General features: G+C 42.6%; 1 protein-coding gene across 11 annotated transcripts; it reads left to right on the top strand.

Moving 5' to 3' along the window:
- The first annotated feature begins 95 nt into the window (after positions 1 to 95).
- LOC133157891 (sorbin and SH3 domain-containing protein 1) lies at positions 96 to 25,753 on the top strand. 11 transcript variants are annotated; one of them, XM_061284528.1, is made up of 28 exons: positions 96 to 277; positions 6,027 to 6,069; positions 6,165 to 6,251; positions 6,497 to 6,613; positions 7,525 to 7,616; positions 7,697 to 7,838; positions 8,000 to 8,029; positions 8,871 to 9,013; positions 9,126 to 9,186; positions 9,306 to 9,374; positions 10,020 to 10,055; positions 10,142 to 10,244; positions 10,851 to 10,965; positions 12,118 to 12,201; positions 14,816 to 14,865; positions 16,201 to 16,379; positions 18,301 to 19,692; positions 20,185 to 20,249; positions 20,414 to 20,584; positions 20,718 to 20,764; positions 20,915 to 21,029; positions 21,097 to 21,222; positions 21,300 to 21,494; positions 21,615 to 22,136; positions 22,596 to 22,691; positions 23,070 to 23,257; positions 23,509 to 23,615; positions 23,746 to 25,753. In XM_061284528.1, the coding sequence occupies exons 3-28, from the start codon at positions 6,218 to 6,220 to the stop codon at positions 23,811 to 23,813; spliced, it is 4,347 nt and encodes a 1,448-aa protein (XP_061140512.1). In that variant the 5' UTR covers positions 96 to 277; positions 6,027 to 6,069; positions 6,165 to 6,217; the 3' UTR covers positions 23,814 to 25,753. The 11 variants fall into 11 exon arrangements, with proteins under 11 accessions (XP_061140512.1, XP_061140509.1, XP_061140511.1 ...); XM_061284525.1 differs by lacking the exon at positions 18,301 to 19,692 and having other exon boundaries at positions 119 to 277; positions 9,123 to 9,186; positions 16,201 to 16,223; positions 16,311 to 16,379; positions 23,205 to 23,257; XM_061284527.1 differs by lacking the exons at positions 12,118 to 12,201; positions 18,301 to 19,692 and having other exon boundaries at positions 119 to 277; positions 9,123 to 9,186; positions 16,201 to 16,223; positions 16,311 to 16,379; positions 23,205 to 23,257.
- Positions 25,754 to 25,797: the final 44 nt, after the last annotated feature.

Below are 25,797 nucleotides of genomic sequence, written 5' to 3'. Positions count from 1 at the left end.
TAGCCGCTTCCGGACAACTGATTGGAGCTTTCAAATTAAAACAGCAACTGTGCTGAATGCTTTTATTGTGAAGGGCTGGAGGTTGTACTGCAACTTGACGCAGCCGAGGCTTTGTTGCGTGCGGTATATATATATATGTATATATTTGCATGAGTGTGTGTCTGCACGGCGCGTGTGTGTGTGTCGCGCGAAAAAGACACTGGCAGGCAGAAACCATTCAAGCACAGTGCAGACTGCACGAGACATCACAACACTGGATTATTGGCAGCAAATACAGGTAAGCACATTTTCATGACTACAATCATTCACAAGTGCTTAATTTATTATTTTTAATATTATATGAATTACCTAACCTCACTCTTTCAATGACACGTCCGACTTTGTCGGATGCTGCTGCAGCAGCTATTTATTATTAAATGTCCGTTCATCTTATCTGATCCAACAAAAGCGTTTTTCTGTGAGTCAGTTTTTCTTTATGGGACAGTCACTGCAGCAAAAGAGCAGCAGCCTTTAAGTGCTGCATGCCCAGAAGAGCCCATCCATGGCTTTATTGCCCATCAATGACATTAATGGGATGATTTATCATTGCATTCTGTTAGCTCACTTGTTAGATTAGACTTGTCGTTGGTCCCAGACTTTCATGGTGATCAGACTTTGAGCAAATGAGAATATGAAGTAACAGTGATTATTGGGGAGTCATGTCAAATATGGCAGCACACCAGCCCAAAGTGAAGACAATTTGCAATTCTAGTATTGACACAAATTTGTCTTTGCGGGCCACATAAAATGATGTGGCGGGCCGTATCTGGCCCCCAGACCTTGAGTTTGACACCTGTGTCACCTAATGTTAGAGCACAGTAGTATACCTCATATAATATGAGCACTCCCTGCTCTTATTGACACAGAATGTTTAACTACATGCTCTAGCAGAACAAACAACACCATGTGACATGACCAAATGTCACACGACACACGCGAGACCCGCAAACATACAAATCACTGAATGATCCCTGTGCACATTTTGTTACATTTCCTCACTTCACGTTCATATTCAAAATATTTGTCAAAAAATTTTGAAAGACAGATTAAACTACCCCCCAAACAAATTCAAACTTGCCTCAGTCATCGTTCCCGCACTCTCATTCAGTGTTAATACTAGATTTTTTGTTTTCGGTCCAAGTGATGTGCGTAACATGACGCTACACAGCCTTGATAAAATATTAACCTCAAACAAATAATTAATCAAATGGGTCTTAGGACAGATGAGCCCCAGACTTTTTTTGTGTGTTTGCCACATTCCCACTGTCACCTTATGTAAATATTGGGTTGCCCAAAATTTGGGACTGGGCAAGAGTTAGCTTCCACTACAAGTTACCTTCCAATACATTTTGATTTTAATATGCCAAGAGGATGACAAGCTGCTTAGCTTCCAAGTATTGACTCAGTTGGTAACACAGCAGCGAAAAACACACAGCCACTTGCTTTATAACATGACATGAGAGTGTTTACACAGAAAGGGCTGCTCAGTTTGCATGTTGCGTAGCCGCTGGCTCAACCACCATCCGTCTTGTCACACCGAGAGCCGGAACTACAAGTTTGACCCTGTCATATGCAATTCATTGAAGTCAAACGTGTGTACTACTGTGCTCTAGCTAGTTTTTTATTTTTATTTTTATTTTTATTTTTATTTTTATTTTTATTTTTATTTTTATTTTTATTTTTATTTTTATTTTTATTTTTATTTAATTTTTTTTACTGTTACTGTTTGTGCAAAGTCTCATGTGTTGTTCGTCACAGTCTGCATCTTGTTTGTTTTTTTCCTTTTCAGAATATATTGCTGTAAGAAAAACAAAGTATCACAGTACCTCTCTTGCTTGAACCCTGCACAGTTATGAATATTAATGAAACATTTCAGGAGTCATTCTACAAATAAAACGCTTTTACATCCCAAGGAAAGCCTAAAAAAAAATCAAAAATTGTTGGTGACCAAAGTGTTTTGAAGCATAGTATAGTTTTTGTGACGTTTCTTTGCTGCCTGTCCAATATTTCTTGCACCATAACGCTAATTAGAGCATTTGTAATCTCTCGTGAGAAACTGTAAATACACTGAGGAACCGGGGAACATTTATAATTTTGAAAATGCATGCAATGGAAAATTTGACGTGATAATCGTATTGACAGGAACTTTTGTAATCGGGCAGATGTTCCGTGCAATCACCAGGTTTTTGTTGTCGTTGCATGTTAATGTTACAACAGGTTACTTAGCAACCATGTCGCCTCCCCCCTTGTCCGCTTTCTCCTTTGGGTGAAGTGGAGAGTGAAGTGTGATGCTTTGGCTTTTCAAAGTCTACCGTGGATGGACACATGAAAACAAAAGCATGCAAAATGCAATTTGTGCTTTGATGATGGAATTGGACCGCGCCAGCGCCATCCTCCTGTGCCACACCCCTCCCACTTATCTGCTCTGCTCCGTTACGTGACAGCAGCTGATGGAAAACTGTGTCACTGCAGCTGTTATTGTATTTTAAAAAGAATGTGAGGTGACTCATCATCACACGATGATAAAGTGTGAGTGATAAGTTGCAAATGTATAAGTCACCATTCTTTCGCTGTCCTCACTTACGGTAACTCAGCATCCTTTAATATTTAATTGTTGACTCAAATCTGACTTTGAGCTCCATTTTTAAATTTCATATTCTTGATCTCACCCTAGTTAAAAAAAAAAAAAAAGTTCTTTTTTATTTATTTATTTTATTTTTATTATTTTTTTATGTTTTCTTTCTTGATTGCTAAGCAAAAGGAAAAGAACAATTGGTACCAACTGTGGTGCCATCATAAACAACAAGAAAAGTAAAAAGCCACTGAGGGAAGCCGCTGTGAAGTTTCATCATGAATCAATAATAACTTTTGTTGCGAAGAGAAAACCAGTTTGTTGTGTTTTCAAATAGACAACCCAGTGGAGTCCCACTTTGAGCCCATTTCACACGAGGATAACCTGATAGCGCTTAGAATTGCCGGATTATCACATTGCTGACTGTTTATATTCAAGTTTAGCCGCCATATCCGATGACTCAATTATCAAGTAGGCCTGTCGCGCAAAGTTATATTAGGGAACACGCTCAGAGCTTCCATTCCGTGCATCAGTCAAAACATCCCGGAAATTAAGCCACATAGAATTTGAAGACAGCTGAGCTTGTTATCTAGTGATGGCATCAAACAACGTTTCGTGCATTGCTCCCCAACTAAATTGCCCTTTTGGTAAAAGAATGCACTTTTAAACAAGAGCTACAAGTCCGGCCTAAGCGCTACACACAATGTGCCTTTGTGGTTTCATCTGAAATGTTACTTTTGCGCTTCTATATTTATGGCCATCACAACCGCCAATCACCAGGCCCGCACTTATTGATTACATATTACAATACTTATTATAATATAATTTTTTAAATATATTTTTTAGATTTTTTTAATATATTTTTGTATTTGTTTTGGTATTTATTTTTTAATTTGTTTGTATTTTGGGGTTTTGTATTTTTTCCCCCTTATCAGTTTTTCGACCAAATATCTTGAGGGAACCCACTCAAACAATTATCAAATAAACAGGATGTCATTTTTTTTATATAATGTCAATGGGTTCTGGGCACATGATCCATGCTGTCATTCTTCGAGTATAGCCTGGAGGGCTTGCTGGGAATAAGCAGTGCCCTGGTTACTGTCATCTTACTGACATTCTTCTCGTCCTGTCTCTTAAAGTCTAGCAGACCTTTTAAGTCAAGTCAAGTCAAGTCAAGTTTATTTGTATAGCCCCAAATCACAAGCAGTCTCAAAGGGCTTCACATAGACAGAAATTGACAATTATTCTCAAAGCATCCCCTGATCTTAAGCTCCCAATCCTGTAATGTAATCCTTCGGCGAGGCCTATAATGACACGTTACATACATTTCCTTTTATGCCGCAGTTGTTTGAAATGAACTTCAAATAGCTTGGTGGAGGAATGTGTAGAATCCCGGCTGCTTTCCAGGGTGGAAGCTGTTTATGGAAGAGAGTTGGCAGAAGGGGGGGAGCTCTCAATTAGGAGGATAAGCTGCTGCTCTGCCGCAGCCTTTTCAAGCCATGTTTGGAGCTGTTTGGTGATATCCACACACACTGCTGGATAACTTCTCACCTATCTGCCATTCGTTGACAAAACAGAAGTCAAAGGTTGTTACGTAACATCCCTTTGCCTCTATTGAATATTCGAGAAAGTGTAGTAAGGACATTTTTGTGTTAACCCAGCTTAGGGAAGAGCAACTTGAAAAGCTTGTCATTAATTCATGGATACACTAATGAGCCGCAGATAATTGGATTTGTTTTCTCTGAACATTATCACTTTATTCGACTTATATTCAAGACTTGTGAGGATTTTTATTTGGTTTATTTATATGACATCATCAACATCTAAGAAAGTATGGCACTCTGCATTCAGCACAATGTTGGACAGTGCCATCGAGAGGACTGAAAAATACACCAACTGGTTCACGAAGCACATTTGAAGCTTCATTTTCCCCATCGCTAGTTTTTATTCAGTATAATGTTTTGGGTGGAGAAAAAAAATATGTATCTTGGAACACAGTGTTTGGACTGAGGAAAGAATATATAAAATGTTTTACTCAACCCCATGAATATCTCCACTTGATGGTCCTCATGTAACTAAAGTCCCAGACTTCTCTGCCTATTAACAAACTATTTTTAACCTGAATGAAAATCCCTCTTCCCATTAGGCAACATACCTAGCATATATCAATTAACATACAAGCAATAGCAGACATAGAAGCAGTGCATCATGTTGACTGAGGTATGGAGGGTTGACTTTAGGAGCAAAGCCTCCACGTGGGAGGGGCAGTCCGATTTGGTGTGCAGAGTGGGTGCCACATTCCCAGGTGGCATATGCTGACAGGTCCATCTGGACACACCTGCTATCAGAAACAAACAGACCCCCTACATAGTCAAGGTCAAGGTCAAAGCTGGGACGTCCCCGCTCTGATCCCCTGAGATTAGCCAGACATCTCAGGAGGCTTCGGAAAGTCTTGACGCATGCGGGACCGTGAGCTGGACCTAGCATCCCTGAAAATCTTGCTCTTCAACGTGTAAGTAAAAATGGTCAGAAATGTTAACATTCTTATTTTATTAGGAGTCCCTCCCTCATGATTTGTCTTGTCATGAATCTGTCAGCCATTCTACAGCCTCTGAACCAGTCATTTCTCCAGACAGAACAGATGAATCTCTTCTGAGGCAATCTCTTCCTAATAAGGCCAGGAGTCATTTTTGCTCCCATGTGTTTATACAGTAAAGCGAGATGTCTTCTCGTCCTTTATCAGTCCTTAGGTTCATCTGAGGATATGTAAGCAGTAAGTGGTCAAAAAGTGATGGAATGATACTGTTGATATTTAGTTTGACTTTAATTAGGCGCCAGTTCATGCACGGAATTTTATGATAGTCGGAGGCACTTTGCCAATTTAATGGTTATGATAACTACACTGGAATTGATTGCGTGCAATGCCCTCGATTGCGTGCAATGCCCCCTCCCCAAACAACCACTGTGCCTGTGCCTTTTCTCGGAATTTCAAAGTCTCTTAAATCAGTGCGCTCAAAGGGAGGCCCATTAGAGTGATGCACTGTTTTTACGCCGTTGCCCTTGGTGTTTCCGTCTGCCTGCAACATCGTGTGTTTCATTTGTGAATCTGATTACGAGTCTGATCTGCAAGCAAGCATTTTGTTTTGCTTTAGTTGTCACAGTCCTGCGTTAGAAAATACAAGACACGCCTGGTTGGAAAGTGCCGGATCCACAGCTAATATTAGAACCCCTAGTGGGAAAAGTGGTTTAGTGTGATGCAGCTGGGGCGGAGGAAGTTACACGCATCACCCAGTAATAATCAAATTTTCTTTTGTGACATAAAATTCTCCTTGAAGTGAGACCAAAGTTTTCCTTAAATGTTTTTTGGTTGTTCTGAGAGAATTGATTTTGTTTTGTTGATATGTGCACACCTCAGGGCTCTCCACAAGAGGGCAGCGTGTCACCCAACGCAACTCCCAGTAAGTCTGCTTGAGTATTTTTTTCCTTTTTTTTTTTTTTAATACAAAACACATGAATATGAACTCCTGTCTCTGCGTGCATCCGTTTACTTGAGTCCCATCAGGTCCCAGAGCTGTGAGTTCCGTCAAGATCACACCTCTCTCAACCATGAAAGGATCCCCTGACCTGATTCCTGCTGCAGGTGATATTTCCCTACCTCCTCCTTCTCATTAATCTTTCAGCACTGACAAGTATGGGACACCTCATACTCCCTAATGAAAATCTAGAAGGATGTGGAATTATGCTAATAACATGTGCTCCACTTCCTGCTCTAACTGAGTGATCTTAGCAATTAAGGATATTAATTAGATGCCCTGGTTGATGTTCTTTTTTGGTCTTTTTTTGAACGTGAGAAAGCAAAAACCTGTTCATGATGATTATTTTCAGGACTGGACCCCAGCAGGGTGTGCAAAGGGAAAGGCGTGGTGACAATGAGGGCCACCCTGGTCCACTTAGATGACGACGGTAGCGGAGATGCGAGGTCCAGCATCGTCGCAACACAGAGTAAGCCTCAGAAACCATTTGCAATCCAAACTTTCACTCATTGCTTGAATTGAGGCTTAACTTATTTGTTCTGAAGTAGCAAAGATATAATGAAACTTTACTTAGCTGTGGCAATTTTATGACATTGGGTAAATACGATATATTTCTTTTTGTCTAGATACTGTGATATGCATATTGCATGTGCCATTAATGTGATGACAAAATATTTTTTTATGTACCCCTAGTAAGAAGTACACATATTTACTGTCAATTAGATGCAGTACATGAGGAATTTCTTGCTTCTCCGAATTGTCGCAAATTCTCCTCAAGTCACGTTCTCCCATCCTAAAAAAATCTACAATGACAATTTGAACTTAAGAGTTTCTTCCCAACACTGCTTTTCGATGTTTGTTTAATTCTCAAACTTACATAACTAATCATGTTTTGAAGTACATCCGTTGTTGTTAGGCAACAAGAGGTCATGGCAAAGGGCAATGGCTCATATTTTCATTTGCTGTGTCAAAGAGCTCTTTTGTAGCAGCGTGCCCACATTGCACTTTGCTCGACTGTGGGTCTGTTTGTTGCGATGAACACATCGGGACAGCGCTGGAGGCCCGCCAAGTCTTTTGGAGCGATGCTTTAATTGTTGTGGAGTCTAACTATAAAGGCCACTACAACAATGAGGCTTTGCAGCTCACTGAATAGCCACTTTGTTTCGGTGACAAAAATCAGAGGTTGTGGGAGAACCGTTTTTTTTTCGCCGTCCTTTTTCCGGAAGATATCAACATATGTAACCGAAACGAAAACATTCTCATGTTTGATTATTAACTCATTCACTGCCAAGCCAGTTAATATCTTTTGACGTCTATAATTGTCAATGGCACTGAATGTTGCTACACCGGTTGTTCAATAGATTTCGGGACTTTTTGCAGATGTCTGCTCAAGCCAGATGAATGGAGGCTCGGCTGAGGGAGGCGGGAACGTCACAACTGATTTCTCGCTTTCCCACAACAGTCACCGCCAGGTAGGTTTTAGCTCTTGATTTGATTGAGCCTACTATCCATACATATTTTTTTATTTTATTTTTATTTGTGTCACTTTTAGGCCAGTTCATCAGAAAGCATCAAAGAAAATCAAGCTCCAGCCACATATGACACCCACAATTGTTTCCCATCGGCCCCCAGCGCCATCTATCCATGCACTAGCACAGTTAATCCCACGATAGTTTTGCTGCAACACAACAGAGGTGAGTCACGGCAGCATTTTCAATGTTGCAAAGTCTGTCACTTCTGTACGTCTTTTAACTTTGACAGTCCGCTTGCTTTGTCATCTTCTGTGCTTCCACTTTGTTGTTCTAATGTCACATGTCATCACGCTGGGCTTTTCCTTGTCGTTCTCCCACAACAGAACAGAAAAAGCGTCAATCTCATTTAGAAGGTATGCTCGGGATTCTAAGGTTGCCCTATTTTTTTTTTTTTTGCTTTTGATTTTTTTTTTTTTAATTGTCATACTTGTTTAACAATGCAATATTTAATGGCTACAAAATTGTATTGGGCCATTACAACAACAAAATCACGGGCGTGGTAATTCATCATCTAATAAATTATTTTATTTGGAGTATTACCCTAAATGGGTTGAAACAAATACAATTACATGCTAATTTATTTGTTTTCATTGACCCTTTACAACCTATTAAAATGAGATATTCTGTTCATATTATTCATTATGTTTTATATTATTTTTGGAGAAAAAAAATGAAAGAAAAAATGTTTTTTTTAATCCTTAATGATAAATTTGGAAAATAGTAGGCTGGAAAGTACTAGAGAGTGAAAAGCTAAACATGAGATATTGGGAAACAAAAATGAATCACAACATTTGAAAATATTACCCAAACCTGCCTTGTTCGTGAACGTCTGTCCACTTTTTCTCTGTCTGTCTCTCTGTCGCCGCCTCCCATTAATCAGGCATGCATATTTTATTTCAAATGGAAAAAATGTAACCCTTAATACCTTTTTTGATTCGAAGGTACACCTGAGTGCACAACATGCACTTGGAAAAATAATAATCACAGAAAAACATACTGACGTGGTTTGCTGTGTTCCAAAAATATGACACTAAGAAGTATTTCTAATATTTTGGTGGACAGCCAGCACTGAAACACCACAACCGCAATAATATACATTTTAATAGTAATCAGTTTTTGTGTGGAGCTCAGTGTGTAAATTGCAACTGAATGGCTTTTCTTGTCTTGCAATTATTGTGTTGTCTTGAATTACAGAGCCCACCCCAGAAAGAGACAAAAGCCCTGATCCTGGGAGAGGCTCGCTCAATTCAGTTGCAGACATGGACGGCAAAAGGCTGCGACTGTCGCAACACTCCCCCGTCCTCAGTCCGCTCAACCGGCCCATTGTGCCAGCTCGGGTGAGTCATATTAAGAGTCGTAGGAAAGTCAATGGAAAGTTTGGATTAATGCTTCACTTTCTCTATCTGCTGGAAATGCATCTACTTTATTTTCCATTCATGTTCCTAGCAGAACACGGAAAAGTCCAAAGACTGGTACAAGACGATGTTCAAGCAGATTCACAGAATACCCGGTAAGAAACTATTTCAACACTTTGACATTTGCCCGTCACCTTTCCCTGCTCGTCGTGCGTTTGTGCGCCTTTGTGTGTTAATGCCACACTGCGATGTGTCTCTCCATCACTTCACCCAGAGGCTATTGAGGAAAACCCTTACCGCCCCACCTACATGTTTCCTGAAAACTATGCCATGAAATCAAAAGGTATCTTTTGATACAACTCTATTTTCATTGGCTTGACTAATCTTACTTACATACTACCCAATTTAGCTTTTGCAGTTGATGGCTCTCTTGACTAATTCAAATTTTACAAATATAAATTCCCTTTTTTTCACGTCTTAAGATGCAGTTGAATTATTAGTAATGCAGAAATACTCATCTGATCTAACCTTCTAGTTTGCAATGGGGGTTTCTAAACTATTCTTTCTAATATTGGCATTTCATTTGGAGTGCGTGGATGTTCCTTGAGCGTGTAGTGCGCTGTTATCACCGCTAGATGGCGGAACAGGACAACAACAACAACACATTGCTCTCGAAAAGCTGGCCGCCAGCCAGTTCTATTAGTATTAATATTGATATTTATTTATAAAGGCTCCTTGTGTGGTAGTTTTTGCCCACTGTGCTACTCTCGCCGTGTTGATTGATGTTTGGATCCCGTTTTAGCTCAGTAATGCATCCGTAAAGTGCTTTGCATTGACACTCTTTGATTGTATTCGGTGAAACTGATACTTTATAGAATGCAGAAGGCAGGAAGAGCAATCTTCTTTAGCTTTTTAAAAAGATGAGTCATAAATACAGCAAACCTACATTAATAAATATCTTTCGATGTGTTCTATTCTTGCTCAATAGAAAATGGTCCAAACCCATTTGGCTACTTGGAAGATGGTGAGTTTGGAAATTAATTTACGTACTAATAGAGTATGCAGTGTTTTGCTACTTTACATTTTTTTATGATTATTTTTTTTTTTTAGTGAAGGGTGTGCCACGATCTCAAAGTGATGCAGATGTTGGTTCAAGAGCCAGGTCAATGCCAGTCCCGACGCGGTCCTCATCACTCAAGCCATCTGCCAAGAGGTTAGTGGCCTCCATCTGCGACATGCATCATCGTCAGGATGTCCTCTTTGAGAATAACGTTTTAAAAATAATTCCACAGTATGCTCCTTTGGGCATTTTTTTATATTCAAAGACATTATTGCTATTTTAGAGCACTCTTTCTCTCCGCGTTAACCTCGACGCCATTGTTATTTTCGGTGCAGGTGTACCTAATGTATTGTCTTGTTGACAGTCAGCTTGTTATATGAAACAACAGGCTTGCTTGCTTTCCAAGTTTGTCCGTCAGCATACACACACACACACACACACACACTTAGAAGTTGGCAAAGGAGGATGTGCTTGTTGAGAGATGAGTGATGCAGAAGAACAGGTGACGAAGGATTAGAAGATTGGAAGCATTAACTACCAGAGCTGTGGATGACCTTTCCTCCTTGGTCACGAAGAAGTCAATGCCTGAATACATGCTATAAAACGTGAGGTATGCCAGTAGGAATGAAAATGATTTATTTTTTTTTCTGTCTGGATATTCCAACCCCCAAAAAACATCTTTACCATATTGGTTGCTATGGTGACTGAGGATTGTCTCTCTCCCCCAACCCGCCCTGACTCTCACTCACCTCCCCGCAGAAATGAGTGGGAGCCCCCGGATAAAAAGGTAGACACCAGGAAGTACCGCGCCGAGCCCAAGAGCATCTTTGAGTATGAGCCGGGGAAATCGTCGGTGCTGAAGCTGGAGAGAACGGTATGGAAGCCGCCTGCTTTGCTCGCTCCATCGCTCTCTGTCTCTCTTGCTCTCTCGCTGCATGTTGTGTGAGCGGCATCCCACTTTTACATCCATCCATCCATCCATCCATCCATCCCCCACTGCATCTAAGCTCCCGGGTGGCAGCTTCAGCACCAAAGGCAACATCGCTTTGCGGGACACATTCCCAAAAGGGTCTTTAACAGATGGGGAGGGGTGTCGCATGTCGTTTCGTTTTCAATTTAAGGTTATTGAAGTCAATCGGAGCACAGCTCAAGGTTGCTACATGTCTTTGCGAGAGGAATTGAAATGCTAACGATGATGACCCGAATGTCAAATGTCCTTGAGTGCTTGTCCTTCTCCTTACATGAAGATTTGCTGCCTTGATTGATAGTCTTGGTAATGTATCATAATAATATCCAATCAAATAATTTCACTCCTGGTTTAATACCAGCTGAGCTCACACAAGATGCGAAGACTCGAATTGATGATGTCATTTGTGTTTATCTGAACGTCTTATTTGCGTCCAGTTGTTTCAATTATGTTTTAGTCAGCAGTTTTTTTTTTTCATTCTGTAGGGTTAAAAGCTTTTTTTTTTGTTATGGAATATTATGTTACAGATCACCATTGTCTTGGTTTGCATGCTTATTCATCCTTTTTGTGTATCTGTTTATTAGAGTAGTGTAAACAGCCGCATTGTGTTTTGTTTTTTTAAAAGATAGTTTAAAAAAAAAAAAAAGGATAGGTTCACTCACTGTGGGAAATTGTTGCGCAATCCTCCTCTATATAAAGTCCAGTTGTGATGTGTATATTTGTTACAACTCTGGATCATTTGTCCAGGGGGGTTAAAGGTCACTCTGACCAAACTGAATTCCAGTCGATGATTGCTAACATTTTATTCTCACTCTCAGCCTTTTCTCCATTTCTTAAATAAATGCTGGTATTTGCCACGCCAGTATTTTTTCCAAATCTATTTCCCCCCACAATTGGGCTTTTTTTTTTCTCAAACGTGAACCTATCCCTTCACTCTTGGCGAAATCACAAGATGAAATATCTGATGGCTCATTAGCTTGGTGTGTGATTCCATGCTGTCTGAAATGTCTTCTCTTTGTCTTTCTCCTCCTCCTCCTCTTGTTGCCATGCCCCCTATAGACTCAGGATGTATGTCCGGAAGATGTAGATTTAGAGAATGAGCCGTGGTATAAATTCTTTTCAGAGATGGAGTTTGACCAAGCGGTAAGTTGTTGCTGTCTTTCAAATTGTCAGTGTATCCTATTTACTTGACTTGCATGTGATAACATCCATGTTTAGATCATTTCAAAAGAAATCTTTTTTAAAGAACACAGTTTAATATTATTTTATTACTTCTTCCACATTATGAACTCCAAGTCACTCCACACAACATATAGCAAGGCTGCTAGCCACTCTATCAAAAACTCCAGGATAAACCCCAGGAACTCCGATAACAATTCCTGCCCGCCTTCTCGCTGGTATATTTACCAAGCTGGACATCCGTGCCTCGGGTGCTTGGCACCAAACAAATGCAGTGGGCCAGTCACGAGCAGATGTTCTCCTCGTTGTCGGGTCACACCGCCCTGGGTCATATGAGGTGGCACCACTGAGCTCATGTGCTCGGAAGGACACAACCTGCGGAAATGCGGAGAAGGTTTAGCGCGTCTGAGGCGTCTGACTCTCTGCCTGGATGGTTGCCCGATAAGCTGGGCCTGATGACTGACTCCTGTTTAATGTCAAAGTCACTTCAAAAGCGACACCTGGTATGAGAAGCGTTTGACATTTAAGACTTAGCCAGACATACTGACTCAGTGGACTTTGACTGACATATTGGTACTCATGCATTATTACTGGAAGGCAGACGTGACTCGGGGTAGAAACTTCTGTGCTTGAGGAGTTACGAGAAGCCCCTTGTTGGCTCTTGTCAGCTCTTGGAGTGCTCTGGAGGAGCACTTCTAATAAAAAAAAAGTAGTACCTAACATGTACTTCTTGAAAGAACAAAAGCCCGGTTGGCCATGTTGTTTTCACGCAACAAGGAGACATTTTTTGTAAACCCTAAAACTGGTTTACTTTTTTTTTTTTTTTAATATTTATTTATTTATTTTTTAATTTGAATTAACATTTTCTCTTAATGAATCGAATTAAGAGAGGCTTGTCAGGGTATGACTGACGGCTGTATACGGCGGCTAGAGTTGTCCTCTTGACTAATATTAAATTGTGGATTATGGAGCAGTTTTTAAAAGCGCAGCGGCACTTCCGATCAAACGGAGATACGTGAGCGGTAGCTGGAATTCTTCACATAGCTTTGCTCAGGACAAGTATTTTTGCTTGGCTCAAGCACCAGAATGACTCCATATGCTGATGAGGGTGCTGTTGCCACACTGTCTCATCGCTCAGTATCATGCAGCCCACCTCACCACCTGACATCCTCTAAAGGAGGCAACATTGTAAGCCCACCGGCTCTTTGTGCTTTCATATTTAACCTCTGTTATACACTTAACCTTTACCATAAAGCATTTAGCGCAGATGCGATAAGTGGCGCAATGGCTGTAGCAGAGCTCTGACACTGGGGGAGCTGTTGATTCCGGGAGAACATGTCAACGTAGAGAAGGTGCTGGAAAGAATGGGATTCATGTTACCATGACCTACCCATGATGGCTATTTGGAATAAATCATCGGAGCCTAGCCTAGGGACACCTGTTAGGAGAAATACAATTCTGCGGGAACTAGAACTTTGTGTTTTGTGTCGTTTTCAAGATAAGCAAATATTTCAGTGTAATGTTATGTGATGATTGATGATGGTGTCTAAGGAAATATAATTCATCTTTGATGGAAATCACTAAGTGTGCAAGGAAGCGCAGGAGATTATTCAATGACATTCCCTCCAAGTTAACATGGAACATTTGGCTTTATAAATAGATCAGAACATAGACCTGCCAGCCTTATGTCCTGTTCTTATAAAGATGGGTTATTAATGATCATTCTGCCCTAGCAACTAAGGAGAAAGGCATGTTGTGGCAAATGGGGTGTTGAGAAAGCTCCTTGTCTGGCCAACGGTTAGAGAAGCGCCGTGGCGGGGAAGTGGATGTGGCATTAGCAGCAGGGCCGCCGCTATGACTGGGATTGTGCAATCGTATTTGCAAACAACACTTGTGCTCATATTCCTAGTGCCCGTGTCACGTCTGTTATTTTTACCTGCTGTGACGTCTCAGAGGAGGAGAGCAGCAGAAACAGTGACCTAAAATTAGTCGTGCTACTCAATGGGCCACTCTTGGAGAAATGTGCTTTTCCCAAATAACTTATTATTTTATCGATCTGTTCCTCAATTGTATTTTCCTGAATTCTTGCTTTTGGATACTCGAGTGTGTCACGGAGTATCAAATAAGTATTTGCGTGTAACTCAGCCTGGTTGTACCACCAGCTGGTTAATTGTCCTCCGGTCTGCTCCACTGTTAATGAGAGTGACTCAATAGCAGACAAAAGAGAATGGCTTCACCGGGAGACAGCAGCCCATTGGCTACCCACCCCCCCCCTCCCTGCATGGGCGCCCCCTGACTGATGCGAACCCATCCGCCCACTTGCACACCCCTCCCCTTCGTCCACTCTCCTCACTGCCGTTTTTTTTCCCCCCGCTAACTTGCATGCAGGCCAAAACACACGCGTTCTCCGACTTCATGCCAAGGGTGCTTGCAGACTGAAAGCCACACCAGCGAGTGAACAACAGAGAAGAAAAAGCGAGACGAGAATCTGGCCATTGCTTATGTGCCTGCCTCTGTTCTAGCTGGAGGAGACCATCCTGTGGATCTATCAATGACTTCTTTGTTTGGTTTGTTGCAGAGTGCCCCATCCTTCAGCCCCCTGGAAACAGCCTCCGACCTGAAGAACTAGTGAGTTCCCGCTTCTCGATCTCATCCAAATACTTGCGCTCCTTCCACCATGCTAATTATTATTCTGGCATGTTGCGGGGATAAATGTCACTGTGAGATGGCGCTCCCCCTCCTGCTTCCTGAGGGGAACCTTTGAATCAGGCAGTCAGCTCGCAGAACACAGTGTTCTCTGTTTAGTTCTGCTGATTTTAGGTTAGGTAGATGTTGGACATCGGTGGTTGTGTCCAGAGACATAGCTGCTATTTTGGGATTTAGGGAAGAGCATAACTTCAAAAATGCTATCTTCTCCTTTGAGAGCAAAAACTACTCGGATTCTTGATTATTTGAGATATTAAAGAAAGGCCAATTCCGTTGTGTTATTGGCTTCTTCTCTGTTTGTAATACAATTGAAAGCGTCCACTAGGAAAGCTTTATCTTCCCTCCCTTTTTTTTTTTTTTTACTCGCAACAACTCCCGTCTGGTACTCACATTATGATGTCACAACCGCAAGTTTTTCCCCTCATTCATGGTCTTGAATTAGAATTGTGACTAATTTGCTTTTAATTTTGAAGGAGCTTTGCTTGTTTGGGTGGAAGTTGAAGATCACAAAACCTCCAAAGGAAATCTTAAGTCATAAAATAACCAGGCTGTTTTCTCTTTTGAGGTCTGTTTGAAAGAAGATGTTTTTAGCACGTCACGTGAAGATGGTGTTTGATTTCAAAATGCCAAAAACATCTGTGTGTCATGACGTTGATGAATGTAGTACCGGTCGGTCAGCAAGTAAATTCTGAATTCATCCTGGCAGCATCCTCCCTAGAACCTTCTCAAAAAAGCTATCTTGGACCTCACATTGCTTCTGAACTTTAGCCACAGTGCTCCTTGCTAAGCACCCAAATGATTTTATTGGCTCACTGCAGTTGGGAATTCACATGTTCTTCCAGCAGCTATGAAAGAGCTTTTTGTCGAGGCGCGTAAAGAATCCATGCATGTTGCCAAGCTTGTAAAACTCGGAGTTAGTGGACTTCAAACCCAGTTTAACAATAGATTTGAATTGTTTTGATCAGTAGAGGACAGGTTTCAAATGTTTGTTTGCTGTCAGTGATCCCTGAGGGCCCCATCAGGTTAACGTCTTGAAATAGAGCAGCGCCACGAGTGGCACGTGAGCAAAGAATGACTAAGCGCTCCCTCTTAAATTTTACACCCAAGCTCCTCTCATTATCGTGAGAGTCTCCCAAAGCAGGAATTACCTCAAGACATCCTAAATAAGAACCACATGGAAGTCCAATTAGTCTGTTTCTGTTTATCTCCTGAATGAATTAACTCCTTTAATTTGCTGTCTTGCGTTCCACTGTCTAGCTCCTCAAGCAAGTCTGGACATGGTGAGGTTGAGAAGGATGGAGGATCCTCAGAAAATGAGCCCCTGGCTCCAGATTGTGACCGTCATGTTTACAAAACCGTTCTGGAAGGCGGCGACATTCCCTTGCAAGGTCTACGTGCCCTGAACAAGCGTCATGGAAGCTCGTCCTCCTCGAAAGGTATATACCAGCCAATAATATGTTTATGGATGTGCATGGACATCAGGGGTTAGACAGTACCAAAAAAAAAAAAAACATTGATGATAAACATGTGTTTCCGTTCCGCTGGAGTCGGCACATCTCTTCTCGCAGGCTTCACAGCTTTAGCCAATCACCTCGCAGCATTCATCCCCCAGTCACTTTTGATTTATTACCAATGACATGGATAATAACATTGTTGGCTGGACATCTGCTTTGGAAAACATTTAAGGATAAAGTGAGGTCTATGGACGCTAGCCCTTGGGGAGTTTTTCTTTTTTTGCGCCAGTCGCTAGGCAGGTTTCAGCGGGGCAGGATTTCAAAGTGTCCCATCGTCATAGAACAGGGTGGGGGTGGGGGGGGGGGGGTCGTGAGTGAGATAAACAAGAGCAGTGGTCTACTAAAGCAGGCAGTGTAGCGGGGGAGACAAACAGGAGGGACACAGAGGGTGGGCAGGCCGGAGGAGGAAGTCAGCTGTCAGTGTGAGGTCAGTGGCAGGAATGTCTGAGCACGTGGCCGGAGAGTCAAAGACTGTGGGAGGCGACCACATGGAATGCAAGGAAGCGAGAGATTGCCCCATGATCCGGCACAGACGCATCACATCGATTTCTCATGACTGAGACATTTTGAATTTTGACCCCAGATAATTATTGCCACTAAAGTGGTAGGACCCATCAAAAACAAGATGCCAATTTTGGACTACTTCGAAAATGATTCCGTTCCAATGTATTGCACGTCAAAGTTATATTAAGATGGTATCTAAATTAATTACACAATGTACAGTTTGGACATTTAACTCAGTTACTCATTTTATTATAATTATTTTTTATTATTATTATTATTACATATAAATATATATTGACATATATAAATATTATATTTATAATTATTATTATCATTATTTTGTATACCACTAGATGGGCCTGCGTTAATTAGCAATACGGAAAAGGTAGACATGTAAACAAATATAAATGAGCTTTAATCCAAAGCCTGCATACACGTAGAAATTTTGCTTCGTTCCATTTATTTTGGTCCTTGAACAGAGAGTTTTTTGATGTTGGTATTTTTACAGTTCAATACTGTTGAAAGAAAAATACAGCATATAAAGAAAGTCGTGTTCCATCTTCCACACAGTTGATTTAGAGAGACTTGTGCTCTAAATGAATTTGCTACTCTAGTCAAAATGACAAACACACTGTTCAATATCTCGAGGCAGACGTTCAACCTTTACCATCACCAGACTCGCACTTGAATAAATGTACTAAAGCGGCATGGCCACATGCTCAGGCAAGAAAGACTTTGAAAGGAAAGAGGTTAGACTTCTCCAAAAAAGCCATTTTTATTACAAAACCAGAATACCTGCCACATGTTTTGGTTTAAGATATCAAGTTGATGTGCAGCATATGAGAAGTGGCTGCAAATGTGTGTCCTAGTGGGTTAAAGTGGTGTGTCATTTCCTGCTTCTATATTCTTCACTATGGCTAGTTCAGAAAACTTGGATGAAATATTAAATACATATAAATACACACTATAGCTAAAAAAAAAGGTCAAAGCGCACAAATTTTGAATGTTGTTTTGAATGTATTGATACTGCAGTCAGAGTTCATATTCCTCCGCGACCTCGACCTGACATAACATTTCACCGCATATTAACACTTTGTTTCATTTTTTTCTTTCAATTCTATTAGCATTTCACAGAGCACAATTCTTCATCTGACACTGTGCCGTTTCACTCGTAGTCATCTTTAACTTGATGTGCTCCGCATCAAGTCCGCCCTATGTAATTGAATCAGTTGCTTTACTCTAGAAATGTGGCAAATTCTATTTGAGTGTGTTTGTGTGTGAACCTGTGACCATTGTAATCTAATATACTGTTTATTCTGTTGTCCTGCATGCTTGCCAGTGGATTATAAAGGTGGGAATGGCTGTATAGCTTCACCCTGCGCCTCTAAAAATAGTCGATCGGTTCTTGCCGGTAATGCAATAGCTAACCCATGTAAGACTAAGAAGCCTCTTTCTGCTGCCAAAGCCTGCATACCCCAAATCCTACCGTCTAAATTCAAGCCCAAACTACTGCCGCCCGGTGGTGACATCCAGGAAAGCAACGCGCCGCCTGTGAAGCATCCAAAGGCGCACAGCTGTGAGGATCTGTACACACGTGATCGTCACAGAGTTGGGTCAGAGGTGAGGGAGGGGTGTCGATATTCAGATTTCTGCGCCGACGGCCTCAGGGAAGGTTCCCCTACCATGAGGAGAAGCACGTCCGAGTTTTCTAGCCTGTACAGGATCATGCATCACATCCAGCGGCCCAGCTCGGTAGGCTGCAGCCCTCAAGGGAGCGTCCGCAGCTTAGCTTATCTCTTCGAAGGGGCAAAAGCTAACGGGGGCGACGGGTCGGAGGCCGTCGATGAGGGTAACGTTCCACGGGACGCCGTTTTGTCCCGGGTCGGTGAATTCGAAATGTACATTCAACAGTCCGGTCTGACACCCAGTCGTTCTTCTTCGTTGCCCACGTTGAATTCCAACTATGGTCGTAGCCCAGAACACGCTGCATCTCCCTACCTGACCTCCGCCGTGTCAGCTGAGAGTCTTTTGGCGGTGGGCGACTCTCAGATAGATGACTGCCCCCTTGTGGAGGGAGGGGGAAAGGACACGGAGAAGTCCTTGTCACCGGGCGATGGAACTGCGGAGAAGGCGGAGGATGGAGGTCAGGTTAGGGTCAAGTCGGCTTCTTCCACTGATCCTGAGGTTGTACAGATCTTCGAGGAGAGCTCCACAGAGTCCCGTTTTGCTCCTAGTGGAACCAAGAGTCCCTCCCTGCCGCCAATGTCTTTCCCGCTGCACCACCACCATCACCTACATCATCTGAACCACTTCCCCCTCAAAGCCACCAAATGCAAAGGCTCCTGTCCGGCTTCCTACACCCGCTTCACGACTATTCTGAGACACGAGAGGCAGCAAGCCACAGCTCAGCAAGATAAACCACCAGAGAAGAAGACCATGCTGCCTGGGAATTTGTTGCTCATGGGCCCCGCCCCTTTCAGGTTACGGAAGAACCTGCGCTCCCAGCAACCCCGGAGGACGCTTTCAGCTACTAAAGTGATAACGGGCGCTCAGAGACCCCCTCGCAGCACATCTCCTGAAGTCAAACCTGTCATACCTCAGCGTCTGTCCTCTCTGGAGGTCCTGGAGAGGCTGAGTAACGGAGAGGGCGACAACTGTGAGCAGCTGAGTAATGGACAGGGCTTGGACGCCAACGGGAACCTTCTGCAGCCGCTGGCAGCTCACCACAGAGGTGGCTATGTCCATTCCATTACTCCTGTCTTCTTCTGTGCTCACTCATTCAGCTCGGCTCTTCACCTTGTCTTCAACGCGCCCGCCGCCGTCGTCGTCCATCTTTAGTCTGAGTGGTGACAGTGAAGCCTCCATGTCATTTTGCGTGTGGTGTTTGATGCTCCTCCATTCAAATGTGGATCACTGCGGTTCCATCGTCGCACAAGTAGGAGGTTCAGGGTGGATTTTTTTTGTTTCCTGAATCTCTTCATTTTCTTCAGGAACGCATTTGATCATTCTGTGTTCATTCCGTTTGTGCATGCTGATTGAAGTTTGGCATGCGTTGGTTTTGCGTGAGAGGGATTACGTTGGGTTCAAGTGAATCATCTTCTGCTTATCTTTTGGTTTGACTCATTGGAATCAGAGATTTGACTGCAATATCATCTTATGGCCGCATTGTGTTTGTCTCCGAGTTAAATTCCTCACCGTGTCAATCCCTGTTTCTTTTTGTCAGACTCATCCCCGGCGCACGGAGAGAGCCAGGATGAAGTTCTGAGGAGGCGTCATGGCGACAAAGAGGTGATTTTTTTTTTCATTTTATTTGTGACCTTTAGGCTTAATGATTACTAAAAGGGTTGGTGACGTACTGGAAAGTAGAACAAGGAAGCATGTGTTGACCAACTCCAGGACTGTCCCAGTTTGCCTTATCTAGACGGAAAAACAGCAATCTGTTTCCTTGACAGAAAATGTTGGAGGAGCAGCGGCGGCTCAAGCGGGAACAGGAAGAGGCTGACATAGCATCAAGACGTCACACTGGCATCGTGCCAACACATCACCAGTTCATTACCAACGAACGCTTTGGAGATCTGCTCAACATCACGGATAACACGGAGAAACGGAAATCTGGCGTTGAGGTACAATTTTTTTTTTTTTTTTGCATTGAGGTACAAATACAGGGGCCATTTTTATTGCAAGTGTATTGAAAGGGCTGGCAAAAAAATATGCTGTTCAATTTTGACAAATTTTAATCTTTTTGTGTCTACACAGAGAACGCCAGCCATGGCACGCTTTGACTTCAGAGCGGAAACTCTAAAGTAAGTGCACGTAATCAGAAAGGCTAAAAAAAAATCATACAGTCCAGTACGTCAAATATAGGACTCAATAGTCTAAAAAAACGTTTTGAGTGCAATATTGTAACAAGATGCTGTCTGAAATGATCCTAATGCATCCATTTGCTGTTTTAGGGAATTGCCATTTCAGAAGGGAGACATTGTGTACATCATTAGACAAGTGGATCAGAACTGGTATGAAGGGGAGCATCATGGAAGAGTTGGCATTTTCCCTCGAAGCTACGTGGAGGTACAACTGCCGTTGTTTCGAATTGAAAGAATTGTTTATTTATTTATTATTATTCTGAATTTCACAGCTCCTGCCCCCCACAGAGAAAGCACAGCCTAAGAAAAGTGTCCCAGTGCAGGTGCTGGAATACGGCGATGCCGTCGCTCGCTTTAACTTCGCAGGAGATACGGTGGTGGAGATGTCGTTCAGAAAGGTAAGGAAAGGAAACCCGGTGGAAACGCCTCGATACATTTCCATTGAGTATACGCGACGCTTCAAAAATGCGTCCAGGGAGAAAGGATCACGCTGATACGTCGAGTGGACGAGAACTGGTACGAAGGCAAAATCCCGGGCACAAACCGCCAAGGCATCTTCCCCGTCACCTACGTGGAAGTGCACAAACGGCCACGTGTGAAAAATGGCTTGGATTACCCCGACCCGCCGCTCTCCTCTTCGCCGCAGCGTAGCAATAATGCCTCCCCTCAGGTAAGGACCTCACATGGCAAATTTAACCTCACCCAGCTTTTCATTTTCATTCTCCCATCTTGTCAATTTCTCATTCTTTTTTCATTTTCTTCCTTTCACACCCGCCTCGTCTGTAAAAAGTTGTATCGTAATCGCCTGACCACATCGCCCCTGCCGCTCCCTCGCTCCCCCTGCCGCTCCGTGTCCCCCGAGGTCCACGCCATCTCCTCCGAGTGGATCTCTCTGACCGTGGGAGGCGGAAGCCCGCCCGCCGCTCCGACCCCACCCTTGCCGCCTCTTCCCACCGTGTCTTACCGCTGCGGCGAGTACCTGCCCCCTCCTTTCTCCGCCAGCCCTGTGCCGCCCATCAGCGGCAGCCCGTACTACGTCTCTCCCATGACCTCGCCGTCAGCATCCCCTCTGCCCCCGCCGTACCCACCCAGGCCTAATTCGGCCACTCCGTTCCTCACTTTTACTCCTCCTCAAGGGGAAGGCTTCCTACTCTCCCCGGCCTCACCTCACCTGTCACGTAGCATCAGCCCCTGTGGCGGCCCAGTTTTGGAAGGCTGGCTTAGGGCGGAGGGGGAAGTTGCAGATGGCAACGGGGGCAGTAGCTGCACCGCCGCCCCTCCTCCTGGGAACAGACAAAATAGCCCCGCAGAGGTACCTTCTGCATGGTGTGCCGTGATGTAGTTCAGGCTCACTCTGGGATCTTCCGACCTCTCGACTTTTGCTGATGTGGTGCAGCTAACATTTTTTTGGGTGTGGCTAACATGAGTGTTTTTGGTTATCGGCTTCGAATAGAAATCCCATGACAGTTGTGCATGTTGTGTACGACTAACACACAAGCGGTAATGGAGATGGCTGCTTGTGTTTCTTGGTTTTGGAGTTTGCAAAGAAGTCAGCATTGGCTGCGTCTCGTCTCATAGTGATCGTTTGGTGAAGAAAATAATCAAAATTAGAAAAAAATTGATCTCAAATTTGGCAGCTCTATGTCACTAAAATCAGCACTCCCTGAAATATGTAAATAGATTTAAAAGACTTTAAAAAGAAGGCTCTTCCTGGGAGTAAGCTTTTATTTTGAAGATTCCCCACGATTGAGATGTCCTTTGCTTTTTCCAGCTTGCGCGGAATGACATTGATCCTCACGGACGAAACTCCAGGAGTCCTGTCACGCTGTTTGATATCCACGATAACAACAACGTGAACTCATTTGCGGTAAGTGTCTTTCGCTTGTTTTCTTATTTCATTTCATTTTTTATTTGAACCCATTTATCTTAATTCACCTAGCTCATCTTTATTAATTCTCATGTGACATCAAAATGCAACACTCAAGAGCTGCAGCTGTATTGTTTTATTTTTTTAATACTGCATGCAAATACATGAACTAATATTTCATTTTTCCTGTATACAAACTCATACTGGTGTCTTGCCTTTTTTATGCTTCCCTTCCTGGTCTCCACCATCATCTGCTCCTTTAACGGATCACTTCCTTTTCCTCCTTTCTACTAAACCGGGCCTCATCACTCTTTTAACACCTTCCCTTCCTTCTTCAACCTAAACCTCTGCTGGGACTCACCTCGCTTCTCCTACTAGGAGGCAGTGTGTAATGAGATCTTGAATATAGCTGAGAGCTCAGTGAGGTATTGCGGCACGTTGTCGCACCAGCCGCTCAACGCACTTCATAGACTCCAATCGCACCCCAGTAAACAATCTCTCATCATTTCCCAGCAACCCCTGTCCCACAGCAGCAGCCCAGAACCCAGCCGTCTCAATTGCGGAGTGTAAGTCGGACCTTCCAGCTTCCTTACATTTCACATCATATTGATGGAATTATTATAGAATCATTATTCCATTGATTCAATTAATCGAATAGATATAATATTGAAATAGTTGTCGAATAATTTCATCATCAATTACTTGTCGATGTGTTATTGTCAATTCATTGGAACAACTTTGACTTCATCTACTTGACCGGTCTCAGATGTCCGCCCCGTTCGTACTGTTTACCGGCGTTTCCTCTTCTCCGCTCCAGTTTCCAAGCTCTGTACCGTTACGCGCCGCAGAACGAAGACGAGCTCGAGCTGCAGGAAGGAGATCTCGTCAGCGTCATGGAGAAGTGCGATGACGGCTGGTTTGTCGGTATGTACCGCGGGCCTCACATTCCTGACAGATGGAGTCACAGAGTGTGACCATATAGGGATTCTCTTGAATGAGCTCTGAAAGCCGAATAAAAAGCACAGATCTGATTCCTGCTTCTGTTTCTTTCAAGGTACCTCAAAGAGAACAAATCAGTTTGGAACTTTCCCCGGGAATTACGTGAAGGAGGTGCAACTGTAACGTGATGACTCTCCACTGTAACACACGCTTGCCTGTCAAGCTTTGGACATCAAACTTGGAAAGGGGTGGTTAGAAAAGTCATTCAGTCCAAATCATTTGTAAAATTGACCACTGAAGGTCTCAATGTCCAAACTACAACATGTTGAATTCATATGTATTTTTACACACGTGCCGGTTTCCACATGAGTATACTCTTTGTGAAGATCTACCACAAAGTATTTTTCAATCCTATAGATCAGGGGTGTCAAACTCATTGTAGCCATAGTTTCCTTCAGACAGCCAATATGACGAAACGACTTATACAAAGTATAGACTACGATAACTAGTTTTGAAATCAGAGACTAGTAAAAATTGTTGAAATATTTTAAAAAGATTGCTAGCGATATCTCTATTTTTTGAAGTGAAAACCATTTGTAGTCGATCCGCAATCCGTCTTCGCGGGCCACATAAAATGATGTGGCGGGCCCCCGGGCCTTGGGTTTGACACCTATTAGCTACAAGCTTCCAATCTGTTCACGACATTGACACTACATGTGTTTCTGTAGCACTTCAGTCTTGAGTCCAGCAGCACACTAGATTATGAATGAACCAAATGTAGGATTTTTGTGTTATTTACCTTTTTTCGGTCGAAAAGGAAACTAACCGCAGGATATAAAGCTTTTGAAGCCGACCGACAATGTGTGTCTGAACAAGTCCAAATCTACGCTGTCATCCTAAAACAGGTTTATTGACTGTGATTTGATACTTCCCTTAGAAACCGCAGTCGGAACATGTAAGGACGGTGCCCGATCCCTTCACAAACATCGGGATATCCTCAACAAGCTGTATATTTATACTTACGGCCATTCTTAGTGCTTGTTTCCGATGTATATAGGGCGGTTGGGAAAATATTTATACCGTATGGATGTTTAGGAGTCAATATCTAATCAAGGATTGCCAGACTATCAGTAACCCTTCAGTATTATAGAGAATGGAAGCATCACAGCGTATTAGCTCTATTTTGTGCAGTGATGAGTGTCACACAATATGGTTGGATTGCATATTTAATAGCACCCTGTAGCAATCTGCACTTTGTCCTCATTGATGTGTGCTTCTTGAGGCGGAAAAAAAAAAGTGTTTCTTCCTGACCGTCATCACGACGACTACAATATAATGTATTAAGAGTGTGCCTGTTTTAGTACGTAGAGAATGTTCTGGTATTTTGTCACCTCACAAAAGCATGTTTTATTCTGTGCTGCTGGCCAAACTGTTTTGTTTTTTTTACGTTGTCACGTCATTTCAGCTCCTCGTATTTTATTTGTTTGTCAGACAGCTGACTCGCAGCTCTCTTTTTAACACACAATAAATTGCTTGTGTCATGGCGGGCGCCTTAGCACATCACAGGATGTATGAATGTACGATATTTGAATGTGATGCAGTGTATGCAAACAATGTTGAAAGGTCATCTGGGGTTAACACAACATAAGAAGGATTGTAAATATGTAAAATAAGAAATAGATTGCATATGACGAGAGCATCGGATCAGTCACATGCAGCGTTTTATCCATCTGAAGGATTTTGCCACAGTGTGGAACATTACTGAGCACAGGAAGTTCGATGCATATGAACATTACGCTGCCATTTGTGAGCTCATTATGCCTTACGTTTGATGCAAAATTGTGCCTCATTGTCATTTACGAGTGTCTGAAATACATGTCATTTCTGTTCAAAAGCTTTCCACATGTAGTTTTAGTCTGCAGTGGGATCTCGGAGATCTTGTTGATTACTGTGCAAGTATCAAAAGTGTGACATAGTGATTTCACTGATTATGTTAACGGTTGAATTTGTTTGCGACACTCAACCTGCAACAAGTTTGGTTTGTTTGCTTCAATTTGCAGTGTTGTTGCATTGACCATAATAAAATAAAAATGCTTTACACTGCTAGCTGTGACTGGCATTAATGTCAAGTTTTATTTTTATTTTTTTATTCAGTGTATACATTTGA

The sequence above is a fragment of the Syngnathus typhle genome, linkage group LG8 (genome assembly GCF_033458585.1).
Source record: "Syngnathus typhle isolate RoL2023-S1 ecotype Sweden linkage group LG8, RoL_Styp_1.0, whole genome shotgun sequence".
NCBI lineage: Eukaryota > Metazoa > Chordata > Actinopteri > Syngnathiformes > Syngnathidae > Syngnathus > Syngnathus typhle.
The sequence above is the reverse complement of the archived record's forward strand: the minus strand, read 5'-3'. Positions and strand labels throughout refer to the sequence as shown.